The 15,906-nt window shown below is 37.9% G+C and overlaps 1 protein-coding gene across 3 annotated transcripts in view; it reads right to left on the minus strand.

Annotated features, from left to right (window-relative positions):
• Positions 1-10,813, minus strand: part of rapgef4a (Rap guanine nucleotide exchange factor 4a) — a 117,220-nt gene extending 106,407 nt beyond the window's left edge. For all 3 annotated transcript variants that reach the window (XR_007898512.1, XR_007898513.1, XM_051710838.1), the window contains exons 1-4: positions 10,689-10,813; positions 5,841-5,983; positions 5,340-5,428; positions 3,585-3,731 (exon numbers count right to left, since the gene is read on the minus strand). Coding sequence is in view for 1 of the 3 variants with exons in the window: in XM_051710838.1 (XP_051566798.1) it covers positions 3,585-3,731; positions 5,340-5,428; positions 5,841-5,983; positions 10,689-10,774 (465 nt within the window). In the remaining 2 variants the exon portion in view is untranslated. The remainder of the gene's footprint in view (positions 1-3,584; positions 3,732-5,339; positions 5,429-5,840; positions 5,984-10,688) is intronic.
• Between the last annotated feature and the right edge of the window lie 5,093 nt (positions 10,814-15,906).

Below are 15,906 nucleotides of genomic sequence, written 5' to 3' on the forward strand. Positions count from 1 at the left end.
CGAGTTGTTGGAATTCCTGAGCATGAGGAGGGCCGAGATGTAGTAGGGTTCCTGGACGAGCTTTTCCCGAGTCTGCTTGTCATGGTGGGCCGTGAGCTGGAGGTCGAGCGAGCTCACGGAGTCCGATGAGGGAGACAGGCCCCGATCAATTCTGGCCAAATTTCTGAGATCATCCAATAAAGATCTCATGTTACACGATGCGAGGAGTAAAGGAAAGCTTTCTTGGAAGAACCACAGCATTTTCTTGTTCCCAGACATTGTGAATTCGACAAGAGAGAAATGTGATCAATTCAAGGAATGCAAGAAACTCTTACATCAGTGGAAGAACGCTTCTGCACTGATGTTTCCGGCCAAACTGAGAATAGATACTAAGGATGGCTGCAAAGTATTTACATGCCCACAACAAGCATTATTCTATATAAAGTCTTTGGAATGAGTAGGTCATGGTGTAATTTTCACGTTGCCTCCAAGTGAACTTGACTCACTGAACATTCACTTGATTGTCTGAGGAAGCTGGACGCCTTTTTTTGTTTCTTTTTGTGAATGTTCCACCTAGTGGAGACATGTTTTGTGGAATTACACTCCTTTGGGACAGTTGTGGATGAATCTGCTCATTCTTTGTGCTTATGCCTCCTATTGGATGGAGTTTGTTTTGTGGAGTATTTTTTGCAGGACATTGGAAGGATTAGGTCATCTGCTGCACTTATGAAACAGCCGGCACACTGAACATTCGTTTAACTGCCCAAGGAAGCTGAACATTTTTTTTTTATTATTATTATTTATATATATATATATATATATATATATATATATATATATATATATATATATATATTTATTTATTATTATTATTATTTAATTTTGTGTGTGCGCGTGTGTGTGTGTTGGTTCCACTAGAGGCTGGAGCTTGTTTTGGGGAGGAACACACCTTCAGGACAGTGTGTGGATGAATCTACATGTTCTTTGAGTTTATTCTGCCTATTGGCTGGAGTTTGTTTTATAGATTTTCTCTGTTATTTCACTCTGTCTCACAAAATTTATATAGAAGCACTGGACTTGAGCAATCCAACAGCAAAGTTGTCGCGGGGGCTCTCGTAGGCGTACATGGACTGTTTGAGTTTAGAGGGATGGACGCTGGTTGGCACTGTCGTGCGCAGGGTTAATGCGCACGTTTTTCTTTTTTCTGTTTGTTTGGTTCGGGGTTTGATTATTACACTAATGTTGGAATGTGGCCTTTATAATTTTATTTTTGACACAATCTATTTTTTCTAATATGTCAAAATGTCAGATGTTAATATGAGTGGATTATCTCTCTCCACGTGGAATGTGAATGGGTTGGGGCACCCCATAAAAAGAAGGAAGGTTATTACTTTTCTTAAACGTAAGAAATATGATATTGTCTTTCTTCAAGAAATGCATCTTTCCCCACTAGAAGCTGAAAAATTTGGGAAGATTTGTGGTGGACATGTTTTCTTTAGTGCTGGCTCAAGTAAGAGGAGGGGAGTCATTACATTGATAAGTAAGCTTCTACAATTCAAATGTCTCAAACAGATTAAAGATAAATTTGGAAGAGTCATTATTTTTTTAGCAGAAATTCAGGGGCAAAGGTTGATTTTGGCTAATATTTACAATAGTTGATGATCAGGGCTTAACATAATTGTTAAAAGTTGATTCTATGTATTCTTGTGTTGTTTGTTTAAATTTGTATTTGGAATCAATAAAAAAAATTTGGGTTGGGGGTTTGTTGTCAGCACAGCCATTGACCAGGAAAATAAATGCTCTCCATGTCAAAAAGGTTTCTGACCCCTGATATACAGAATATTGAGATTTACAACTATATATTCAGATTTATAACTATATATTCAGATTTACAACTAAATATTTAGATTTATAATTATATATTCAGATTTACAACTAAATATTCAGATTCATAACTATAGTTGTAAATCTGAATATATAGTTATTAATCTAAATATACCGTATATACAGTATAGTTACAAATACTGAATATACTGTATAGTTATAATTCTGAATAAATAGTTGTAAATCTGAACATATAATTATAAATCTGAATATCTGAATATATTCTGATGTACAACTATACTGTATATTCAGATTCATAACTAAATAATACAATTTAAAACTATATATTCAAATTTACAACTATATATTCAGATTTATAACTATATTCAGAATAACAACTATATATTTGGATTTACAACTATATATTCAGATTTACAACTAAATATTCAGATTTGCAACTATATATTCAGATTTGCAACTATATATTCAGATTTACAACTATAGTTGTAAATCTGAATATATAGTTATTAATCTAAATATACCATATATACTGTATATTTATAAATACTGAATAAATAGTTGTAAATCTGAATATATAATTATAAATCTGAATATCTGAATATATTCTGATTTACAACTATACTGTATATTCAGATTCATAACTAAATAATACAGTTTAAAACTATATTTTCAGATTTACAACTATATATTCAGATTTATAACTAGATTTATAACTATATATTCAGATTTATAACTATATTCAGAATACCAACTATATTTTTGGATTTACAACTATACATTCAGATTTATAACTATATATTTAGATTTACAATAAATACAACCAGCCAGACACAAATTTAGGCTAATGAAGAGACAAGACATCACCTTATTAGAGGAATCAGATACACTACAGAACTTCTGCTGGTTCTCAATGTCTCTCAGCTTTTCAAGTGTGTGTCTCGCTCTAACACACACACTCCCAGAACTCACACACACACTACACACAGTATTCGAGAGACAGCCCCTCATTCTAGCTCTGTCTCTGTCATGATATCTTTCTTTACCCTTCTCCATTTCCTCTAGTTCTGTCTCTCTCACTCTCTCTCTCTCTCACTCTCTCTCTCTCTCTCTGTGTCTCTTTGCCTCAGGCTGTTCTGTCCTTTTCTGACATGCTTCAGTAAAATCTTCCCATCAGGCACTGGGTTTCTGATCGCCCACGAGTCACAAGAAACAAAGAGAGAGAGAGAATAAGACAGAACATAAAACTCACCACACTGAAGATTAGAAGCACTGCTGTCTTCACCTTTAAAATCACTGCAGACATGCCACATACTGTATAATTCCATATACTAGCCAAGATCTCCCCTCTACATTAACAATATACTGTAAATATGCACAGTATTCTAACTGTATACTCCAGAAATAGAAAGAGTCTTTGATTTTTCACCTACTTGAATGAATATTGACTTTTGATCTCATAAACATTATATAGTAAAATAATGTTAGTCTAATGTGTTACAGAGAATAAATCACAGCCTCCAAAGAGAACATAACATGTGTTTTACTGACCTCTGCTGACTACATCGAGCTCTCAAATCATCTCTGTACACTTCTGCTTATTTAAAATAGCCACAAAAAAAAAAAAAAAAAAAGCAGTGTACCGTATACTTATCCAAACAAGAAGTCAGGAAAGTGAGACACATACTGCCACACAATGCAAGAAACATTCACGGGTTTCATTTCTGTATTGTATAATATCAATGCTCAGAGGACTGTCGTACCTCCCACAGGCTCCTGAACTCCCTCTGCTCAATCCGCAGTAGTTCACTAAACTCTCGTGTGACAATGGTGGCATGCCGTGGTGTGTTGTCCAGAATGGACTCCCCAAAAGCTGTGCCAATGCCCAACGTACAGATGGTGACAGCATCCTTAACAATGGAAAGAGAACGGGTTAGTTCATAACTATATGTCCAAGAAGAAGACGAGATGAGGCATGGAGGTCATATGTAGAAATCATCCATTTGAGATGTTTCTTATTGAAAGACTGTTGTACTTCTTAGATTCAGGCCTCTCATCCCAAAGGACAGAAGCAATTTCACTCCAAACACACACACACACACACACACACACACACACACACACAGACACAGACACACACACACACACACACACACACAGAGACAGAGGGAGGTCAGTGCTCCTTTTGTCACATATGATTTGTAATGTAAGTGGCGGCTCTGTTAGAAGAGTTGCTCTAGTTTTCTGTGCTGTAGACTATAATAAGCAGCTGCACTCAACTGAGATTTTCCACAGTGAGCTGAATGGCTTTGTCTGAAACGAGCGATCATATCAGTCTTGCATACCAAGACTTTTGACTATCAGCATAAAGTCTGCTCCACACCACACATTATTCAGACCAAGAAATGTCCACTTACACAGCAAGAGGCCATCTGACCAGCTATACAGAAAACACCAATTAACACCATTAACGATTCTGGCTCCAATTCCTCTAAATGATTCTGGTACCTTAACGATTACTTTCATGATTGTTTTAGTACTTCAAAAAGTTGCCCCATTCACTTCCGTACCTCACTGGAACACAGATTTTTGCTTTTTTTAAAGAAAAGGAGGGACGAGTCTTAATGAATTTTTGTGGTAATCAATATTATGCCATATGATTTGGACATGACCCAAATTGCGGTTCAGTTCAAGTTTTTGATTTGCTAAAAAAACCCAGCTGTATGTTTTGTGCTGTAGATTCAAAAGAACTGGTTCATATTAGTCATTCGTTCAGGAATTGGATTACACTGGACTTGCTGTATGTTTCACGCTGTAGATGGAGTTGCGGTGCCACTGAATGGCTAAAAACGTTGACTTTGAGTCTTTTATTATGCAGTTCTGTCAACAGAGGCAGAAGAATGCTTGTTTGAGAACCATTAGAGAACGAAAAGACTTGAAAATAATTTGTTTGCTGTATATTTTAAGAAATTGAACCGGTCTTCTCCCAGACCATTATGGAATATTACAGTGTCAAGTGGATGCACACTTCAGAAACTCGATGGATGACATAGGACATTCGGGTAATTCTCACCTGCAGTTTTATGAGTACTTAGGATTCAGACACCTTACTCGTTTGACATACTGCTTTTGGCATATTGTAGGGAAGTATGCATATTCGGACGAAAGGAAAGATCATTCTGGATTTCATGAATCCATATTTGTTTTCTGACATCCTATTTCATACAAAAAGCATCTGAAAAGAACCCTCATATTTCAGCGAATATATGGATCTCACACAACTCATTATATCTTACAGGTGTGAGTTGTCTAAGTCAACCAGCTAATTAATAGAAATCAATAATAGTTCGCTCTTTCATCCATAATGACAAAACCAATGAATGTAAAAGATACTTTACAAAAGAACATACAATTCCACAAAGCACTTATATGGTCTGTTGTCATTTCTGTGGCTCAGAAACAGGATAAGTGCTTTTATCTAGTGTATAACAGCAGGACTGAAGTGATAATGTAGCTACCTGGTGGTTTGCCGTTTCAGAGACTTTGACATCCAGCGATCCAGACAAAACAGCATACCAGTTAGTGCCGATGTCACCCTGTCTGTACACTAACACACACACACAAAAGATCATATTATAACACCAGATCACAACCACATTTGTGGCTTTTCAATTAAAATGATGTAATTCTGTCAATAAATGTTTGTTTTCATAGCGTTCTGTGCATGTTTCCACTAAGATAAGGGGCTCCCAAACTCATTGTCAAATGTATATTTCGTACTTTTTATTGTAAGTTTAATTTCTAGTTTTGCAGTGATTTAAAAATGAACTTTTATGTATCGTTTATTTTCTTTATCGTTTCTGTGTGAAGCACTTTGAATTACCATTGTGTTTGAAATGTGCCTTATAAATAAGCTTGCCTTGACTTGTCTATGTGTATGACTTGCCTAAGCCTGAATGCATGCATGTGTATGGCCCTGTATGTGTGTGTGTGTGTGTGTGTGTGTGTGTGTGTCTCACATGTGATGCCTTTCTCCAGACATTCATAGAAGCCACAAAGACAGATCTGCTGAAGTAAAGCGGGGTGGAACTTCTCAAAGGCCTTCACACTCTTCAGACGGGCCAAGATAATGTCCACATCCTCCCCTGAGCGTTCCTCTGGTCTACACACAGAAACACACAAACAAACATTAAAGTAATTGTTCAGCAAAAAATGAAAAATATGTGTCATTCTAAATCAGTATGACAGGGTCAGAAATTAATATGGGCTTAGGCCAAAAATGCCAAAGAAAGTGACAAAAATGCCCCCGCAATTTGAAAATGTGGGGGCAAAAAATGTCCCCACTAATGATTTTTTGTGACATCGGATATATTTCTTTATATTCTATTCTAGGATGGACCTTCAAGGTTCTGGTCACCATTCACTTGCATTATATGGACCAACAGAGCTGAAATATTCTTCTAAAAATCTTCATTTTTCTTCAGCAGAAGAAACAATGTCATACACATCTGGGATGGCAGGAGGGTGAGTAAATGATTAGATAATTTTCTATTTTGGGTGAACTATCCTTTTAAATCAGGGTGTAATGTGTTGGTCACGTTGACAGTGTGATGTAGAACTGTTTGCACAGTAAATGGATTTTTAGTCTCTGTTGTACACACTCTTAAACACACACAGGCACATGCTCACATGTGAAGCTCAGTTTGCACAGGCGTGTCTCACCTCGATGTGGACTGTGCAGCTTGGAAGCAGTAAGACACTTTTTTAAACTGACATTTGATCTTAAGAGATCATTCAGAGATCTTTCATTCTTTCTTCCATTAAACGCAAAAGAAGTTAGGCAGCTTCAAATACAGCCTCCACCACTTTTATTCATAGAATCCAAGAATTGCATCTGTTTAGTCTGCAAGACAGCTATGGTTGCGGTCTTTTCTTGGCCTGGTGTGTGTGTGTGTGTGCGTGTGTGTGTGTGTGTGTGTGTGTGTGTGTGTGTGTGTGTGTGTGTGTGTGTGTGTGTGTGTGTGTGTGTGGGCAGGTTTGGGTGGTTTACGAGGAAATTGTTTTAGGTTACAAACTGGTAATTACAAGGGTATTATGCTATAAATGTGGTTTATGAGGACATTTCTAGTGTCCCCATAATTTAAATCACTTAAAAAACATACTAAACGATGTTTTATTGAAAATGTAAAAATGCAGAACGTTTTTTGTGAGGGTTAGGTTTAGGGGTAGGGTTAGGGTTAGGGGATAGAATCTATAGTTTGTACAGTATAAAAATCATTATGTCTATGGAGAGTCCTCATAATGATAGCTGCACCAACATGTGTGTGTGTGTGTGTGTGTGTGTGTGTGTGTGTGTGTCTGTGTCTGTGTGTGTGTGTGTGTGTGTGTGTGTGTGTGTGAGAGAGAGAGAGAGAGAGAGAGAGAGAGAGAGGTGTTAATCAGTCATTACTGTCAAAATCCCATTATTCCAGGCCGCCTTAAACTCTAAAAATTAATATGTGATTAATCTCACGACCATTCTGTTAAGAATGAAAGCAGACATAGCTGTTACTTTAAAGAAAATAGAGAAATCTTCTGTAATCTTGGTCACTGATCTATGGGCTGTGATACAGATTGGGTAACATTACTATGCTTTTAAGAATTTTTTTCTGACATCATGATTTGTATTTTAATACTAATCGCTCTAAACTACTTTTAGCCTCAATAGTTACATTTATGGCGTTCATACAATTCAAACAGCGATCAATGTATTGCCACATGAGTCCAAGGAGAAACCACTGCACTGAAAATCAAATACAGCTTGACACAAGACAAAACCGCTCCCTTTAACAAAATAATGTAGGGTGAAACAGGGACATAAAGACAGAGGAAGAGATCACTGGTGGACGGTTTACCCTTTAAAACAGACCCATTCCCATCTGCTTTAAAGATGTGTAAATATTGATCTACTCTGAGATGGAGCCATTCACTGGAAGAGCAGGTCCGAGCCCATTACAGTGTGTTATAAATACATAAGAACATACATCTGTTCTTAAAGTTTGATCATGAGACTAGAATGTTAGGACTTTTTTATGTTAGTTACTAGATCTCATGTTTCTAGGCTATATTGTGGGCTGATGTGTCCATAAACTCACATTATTACTAACATTCTAAAAGCATCATTTTTAGTTGGGAATATTTAATTCTTAAAGGAATAGTTAATCCAAAAATGAATTCCGTCTTGGATACAAGAACACGTCCTGTGTAAATGGCCACACAGTTAAAGAACTTAAGTATATGTTGTGTTGACATCAGAACCTTCTTAAAATTCAAATGGATTATTTTTTATTTTCTTTAAGCGTTCACTTGATCCTGGTCCTGCACTGACTGACAAGACAGCTACTACACCATCTATCTGTCAATTTGCTATCCTTGTTACCATTTTAATTGATGTGTATCTTATTAAACCTTTACTTTGTTTAACTATACAGTATGTAATTGCAATACTGTATGTCATGCTCCACTTCCTCTATTCTTTCCATGCTCCAATAAAAACATTTAAAAAGAATAAACTAATGTTTTCTTTATTATTAATAATAAACATTATGTAATAATAATAATGATGATAATAATAATAACAAATATATAAATAAATGTATTTATTAAATAAATAATGTATATTATAATTACAGCCACTGTACAATTTATATTTTACAGTAGTATACCTCAGATACCAATTACAGTAATCAGTTAATTACTTTTAATTAAAAGTAATTTTAATTTTAATAATTGTTTTAAATAATTTTATTATTATGATAATTTTATCATTATTATCATTATTATTAACAATAATGAATAGGATAATTACAGCTAGTTACTGTACAGTTTAATCTTTTTTCAGTGTTATACATCAGGTACCAATTACAGAAATCAGTGAATTACTTTTAATTAAAAGTAATTTTAATTCTATTTTTAATAAATGTTTTAATAATTGTATTATTATTATCATTATTATTAACAATGATGTATAGGATAATTACAGCTAGTTACTGTACAATTTAATATTTTTTCAGTGATATACATCAGGTACCAATTTCAGTAATCAGTGAATTACTTTTAATTAAAAGTAATTTTAATTCTATTTTTAATTAAAAAAAATTATGATAATTATTATTAATAATAATGTATAGGATAATTACAGCTAGTTACTGTACAATTTAATATTTTTTCAGTGATATACATCAGGTACCAATTTCAGTAATCAGTGAATTACTTTTAATTAAAAGTAATTTTAATTCTATTTTTAATTAAAAAAAATTATGATAATTATTATTAATAATAATGTATAGGATAATTACAGCTAGTTACTGTACAATTTTATATTTTTTCAGTGATATACATCAGGTACCAATTTCAGTAATCAGTGAATTACTTTTAATTAAAAGTCATTTTAATTCTATTTTTAATTAAAAAAATTATGATAATTATTATTAATAATAATGTATAGGATAATTACAGCTAGTTACTGTACAATTTTATATTTTTTCAGTGTTATAAATCAGGTACCAATTACAGAAATCAGTGAATTACTTTTAATTAAAAGTAATTTTAATTATATTTTTAATTTAAAAAAAATTAATAATTGTATTATTATTATCATTATTATTAATAATAATGTATAGGATAATTACAGCTAGTTACTGTACAATTTTATATTTTTTCAGTGATATACATCAGGCACCAATTACAGTAATCGGTGAATTACTGTACACAGCAACTGCAGTAGCTATTGGTAATCAGGTTTTTACAGTAACTAACTGGACTGTAAAAAAAAGCACATTAACGTCTAATAGTGTTGCCATGCTCCAATAAATAATAATAACAATGACAATAATAATATTAATAATAACAATCTATAAATTGTAATAATAATACCTAAATTAAAAAAATATTTAAAAAAATAAGTATAGGATATTCACAGCTATTTACTGTACAATTATTATTTTTTGTATAGTAATATACCTCAGGGACCATTTATGGTAATCCGGTGTTACCACTGCAATATGTTACTGTAAAAACCACAGTAGGTCTAACGGGGTATTAAGATGGGATAAGAGAAAGTATTTGAACATCCAAGAAATACCACACTTCAAATCTAAATATCTGTTTGTTCCTGACACAAGGCTATTGGATAGTTTCAGAAGACTTGGAATATTACACAGAAAGTGGTGCTTTTTTGTTGTTGTTCTTTTTAGAGCTTGACAGCCCCAAGCCCCAGTCCCCATTCACTTTCATTATAAAAGAGCAGTCTTGACATTCTGCTAAGCTTCTTTTGTGCTCCTCGAAAGAAAATCATGCAGATTTGGAACAACATGAGGGCGAATAATTTGTATAAAAATAAATAAATAAATAAAAACATGTTCATTTTGGGGTAAACTAAATATTTAAGTATTTTTCTATATATCCTGTATGTCCAAGCTCTTGCGAGCAGAAAGTGATTCTTCATGAGTCTGCAGTAACACAAGCACTGCAGCACTGCTGACCTCCTCCAGGTGACAAACACCCCTTTACAAACTACACATTCCACTTTCATTAATTATATACATTCATATAGCAAACGCAAAGCTTGCATTGAATCAACCCGCTAATATGTGTTTAAATCTGTATTACTGAGTGAGGACGGAATACTACACCTGAAATACACATCATTCACACACTCACTGACAATCGCATTTTGCATTTCTATGAAAGTTCTTTTTTAATATAGACATGCACATCAGATGTATTTCTATGAGAATCAGAGGTATTGATGTGTACAGGATTGCTGAAGGTGCTCCGGAATCAGCAGAAAGACGGATTAAGTTTCTTGAGGGTAAAGATCATCGTACCGTTTATCCAGACAGACGATCCATTCAGCGGAGGCAGAGGGATGATGGCTGGAGCCGGTGTGTGCTGCGACCACAGCTCGCATCATCCGCACCAGATCGCAACAGATCCGACTTTACTGAGACCGATCGTGTCCGAATCTGACTGAACATCAGCGATGATGATGCTGCTGCTGCTACTGCCCGCCCACAAAACTGAGCCCGGGGCAAGTTGTCACACAGGGAAGTTGTCACAATGTTGAATCAAACTCCAGTTGCACAAATGCTTGATTTGGGGTAATTTCGTACAATTCGGGGCCTTGGAAGTCCATACACGGTAACAAAATATTACACTAGATCTACTCAATTAAATGTTGGAAACAGATTACAAGTCATATTTTTAATTAAATACAATTATATGCTTAGAAATGAGTAAGTAGGCCTATCAGTTGAGTAGCCTACTTAAAAAGCGACTCATTCAAAATGAGTAAATGCAAATAGATCATATAAAAAAATAATAGAAGATAAACAAAAATAATGAGTTGACTGAAATAAAAAAACAAACACCACTGTTATGAAAAGTACTCAATAAAATTAATTTGATCAATAACAAATAAGTTGCATTTAATGTATTCATATGAATGAGTGGAATAATTCTAATTAAATTCAGTTAATTAAATAAAATGCATCAATAACAGACACAGACTTCAAATATGAAGAATTCTTTATAATTGGCAACAAATTAGGCACATTACTCTCCAAAAACATTTTTTTTTACAGTAAACAGTGAAACACACACATAGATATATATATATATATATATATATATATATATATATATATATATATATATATATATATATATATATTAAAAAAAAGAAAAAAAAGAAATTGAATAATTTTAAATAATTATTTAACCTTTCTCAGTTGCACTTCATGTATTTTTTCTTTTTCTTTATTTTTCAGAAAAACTCAAAAATGTGCTTTTTGTGATAACATCTAAATAAACTAGTTTTGTTCTTGTCAGAAATATGGCAGATCATAGTGATTCAATTTAAAGCTGATAAAAGGACCCAAATGTATCATAAAAACAGTCCATGTGATTCGTGTGTCATTTTTCAAGTCTTCTGGAGGCATTTATGTTATGTAAAATAAATTAATTAATTAAAAAATCTAATAATTTTTCAGTCAAAATCTTGACTGCCGTTGTATGTTTATGAGTGCATTCACACCAAAATGTTCATTTTTTAGTGCTGAAAAAAATGCTTGTTCTCATGTGAACATGAAAGCCAATGTAAACGAGCTTCTGTCAGTGTTCATGCGCAGTCAATGATCATCAATATTTTCACCTAAAAAGAATTTAAATTTTAGGTTGTTTAACACCATTATCTATCGTATGCCTTCAGAATACTTGGAATATGATGCAGGAGTCGCATGGACTACTTCTATGACACCTTTGGTTCCTTTTTAAGCTTTATATTGAGTTGCTGCTGTCATAACCCAGAGATAGAGCACACTTGCAGGATGAGGTAAAACCCAATGAAAACTTTAATAGAACGCAAAAGCACCACAAGGGGTGCACAACAGAACTAAAAGTCAAAGCTGTATGAACCATGTAACACACTTCAAGAGTGGTGAAATTCTGGCTTCATTGGTTTTGCTTTCATTTGAACATGTCACACGAGAGGCAGCGTGAACTGATTCCCCTCATGGACGTGCATTGGAGAGCAATCCAAAGTAAACAATTATAGTGAAAAGGACTTAAATATTGATCTGTTTTTCTCCCAAAGCAATCATATCACTTTAGAAGACATTCATTTAATTTGGATTACTTTTATTACGACTATCTGTGCTTTTTGGAGCTTCAAAGTTCTGGTCACCATTCACTTGTAGACCTACAGAGCTGAGATATTCTTCTAAAAATCTTAATTTATGTCCAGCAGAAGAAAGAAAGTCATATACATTGTCATGTCTAGATGTGTTTTTGTTCATGTTTTGTGTTCATGTCTTTTATTTTCAAGTTTATTTCCTGTTCCTGTCATGTCATGTGATTTCCTGTTCCCTCATGTGATCTTGTCATGTGTTTCCCCTGTTCATGTGTCTTGTTTTCATTGGTTTATTGTTTGATTACTTTGTTATTAGTCTTGTCTTTTCATTGGTTATAGTTAATTTAGTCTTGTTATCTTGTTTATAGTTTAGTCTTGTGATTCGTTGTCTTGTTTACTTGTTCACCATGTCCTTGTATTTAAGCCCTCATGTTTGCCATTGTCTGATGTCAGGTATTGTGTTTGTAACATTGTTTAAGCCAAGCCAAGCCAAGCCAAGCCAGGCCAGGCCAGGCCAAGCCAGGCCAGGCCAGGCCAAGCCAAGCCAAGTTTAGTTTATATTTATGTTAAGTCAAGCCAAGTATAGTCAAGTCAAGTATAGTCAAGTCAAGTTTATGTTCATTGTTCATATTTATATTTTGTTTAGATCACGTTTATAATTAGGGTTATTGGATTTCACTATTGTAAATAAAACCGCACTTGGGTTCACACCACTTCTCCATCGTCATCGTCTTCGTCATTGCCAGCGCCAGCAGCAACATTACAGAATACCTGTCCGCCAACCATGAACCCAGTGGTCCGACTCCTGCGCCTACGTCAGGGAAATCGATCCCTGGAATATGTGAATATGTGGAGGACTTCTGCTCTCTGGCCAGCGAGGTGGACTTTAATGAGGTCACCCTCAAAGACTTCCGGTTCGGATTAAGTGAGCCAATTTCCTCCCTGATGCCTGGTGGTCACAGTTCCCTCAGCCTCGCTCGGTATATTGATCTTGCCCTACAGATCATTGGTTCTACGTTCACTGTGGGGGAGGCGGATGCTGAGCCGGAGTCCCACATTATGGTCAACGAGCCAACGGCCACGACTGCCATGGCCAACGAGCCAACGCCCACGCCTGCCACGGCCAACAAGCTAGAAGCCTCGTCCGTCCCAGAGCCTGCGTTGCCAGCCTCGTCCGTCCCAGAGCCAGCGTTGCCAACTTTGGCCATCCAGAGGAGGAGGAAGAGAAGAAAGTTTCCGTTCCCAAGTCTCCTCCCATGCCCACGACCATAGAGGTCATTCCCAAGTCTCATCCCATGTACACAACCACGGAGGTCGTTTCCGAGTCTCCTCCCATGCCCACGAACACAGATGTCATTCCCGAATCTCTTCCCATGCCCACGACCACAGAAGTCATTCCCGAATCTCTTCCCATGCCCACGACCACAGAGGTCATTCCCGAGTCTCTTCCCATGTACACGACCACGGAGGTCGTTTCCGAGTCTCCTCCCATGCCCACGAACACAGATGTCATTCCCGAATCTCTTCCCATGCCCACGACCACAGAAGTCATTCCCGAATCTCTTCCCATGCCCACGACCACAGAGGTCATTCCCGAGTCTCTTCCCATGTACACGACCACGGAGGTCCTTTCCGAGTCTCCTCCCATGCCCACGACCACAGATGTCATTCCCGAATCTCTTCCCATGCCCACGACCACAGAAGTCATTCCCGAATCTCTTCCCATGTACACGACCACGGAGGTCGTTCCCGAGTCCCTTCCCATGTACACAACCACGGAGGTCATTCCCAAGTCTCTGCCCATGCCCACAACTACAGAGGTCATTCCCGAATCTCCTCCCACGACCACAGATGTCATTCCCGAATCTCTTCCCATGCCCACTAGCACAGAGGTCATTCCTGAGTCTCTTCCCATGTACACGACCACGGAGGTCGTTCCCAAATCTCTGCCCATGCCCACAACTACAGAGGTCGTTCCCGAGTCTCTGCCCATGCCCATGACCACAGTGGTCGTTTCCCATGTTCTCGACCACGGAGGTCATTCCCGAGTCTTTTCCCATTTTCGTGACCACGGAGGTCGTTTCCCATTCATCCAGGACTCTTTGTCTCGAGCCTGCCATGGCTCTTCCTTCCACGGCTCCGCCCCTCGAGCCTAATACGGCTCCGCCCCCACAGCCTTCCACGGCTCCACCCCCACAGCCTTCCACAGCTCTGCCCGCTCCCCCAGAGACTATTCCTCCTGCGGCTCCGCCCGCTCCCACAGAGGCTCCTCCTACAGCGGCAGCGGAAATCGATCCCTGGAATATGTGAATATGTGGAGGACTTCTGCTCTCTGGCCAGCGAGGTGGACTTTAATGAGGTCACCCTCAAAGACTTCCGGTTCGGATTAAGTGAGCCAATTTCCTCCCTGATGCCTGGTGGTCACAGTTCCCTCAGCCTCGCTCGGTATATTGATCTTGCCCTACAGATCATTGGTTCTACGTTCACTGTGGGGGAGGCGGATGCTGAGCCGGAGTCCCACATTATGGTCAACGAGCCAATGGCCACGACTGCCATGGCCAACGAGCCAACGCCCACGCCTGCCACGGCCAACAAGCTAGAAGCCTCGTCCGTCCCAGAGCCTGCGTTGCCAGCCTCGTCCGTCCCAGAGCCAGCGTTGCCAACTTTGGCCATCCAGAGGAGGAGGAAGAGAAGAAAGTTTCCGTTCCCAAGTCTCCTCCCATGCCCACGACCATAGAGGTCATTCCCAAGTCTCATCCCATGTACACAACCACGGAGGTCGTTTCCGAGTCTCCTCCCATGCCCACGAACACAGATGTCATTCCCGAATCTCTTCCCATGCCCACGACCACAGAAGTCATTCCCGAATCTCTTCCCATGCCCACGACCACAGAGGTCATTCCCGAGTCTCTTCCCATGTACACGACCACGGAGGTCGTTTCCGAGTCTCCTCCCATGCCCACGAACACAGATGTCATTCCCGAATCTCTTCCCATGCCCACGACCACAGAAGTCATTCCCGAATCTCTTCCCATGCCCACGACCACAGAGGTCATTCCCGAGTCTCTTCCCATGTACACGACCACGGAGGTCCTTTCCGAGTCTCCTCCCATGCCCACGACCACAGATGTCATTCCCGAATCTCTTCCCATGCCCACGACCACAGAAGTCATTCCCGAATCTCTTCCCATGTACACGACCACGGAGGTCGTTCCCGAGTCCCTTCCCATGTACACAACCACGGAGGTCATTCCCAAGTCTCTGCCCATGCCCACAACTACAGAGGTCGTTCCCGAATCTCCTCCCACGACCACAGATGTCATTCCCGAATCTCTTCCCATGCCCACTAGCACAGAGGTCATTCCTGAGTCTCTTCCCATGTACACGACCACGGAGGTCGTTCCCAAATCTCTGCC

The sequence above is a fragment of the Myxocyprinus asiaticus genome, chromosome 11 (assembly GCF_019703515.2).
Source record: "Myxocyprinus asiaticus isolate MX2 ecotype Aquarium Trade chromosome 11, UBuf_Myxa_2, whole genome shotgun sequence".
NCBI lineage: Eukaryota > Metazoa > Chordata > Actinopteri > Cypriniformes > Catostomidae > Myxocyprinus > Myxocyprinus asiaticus.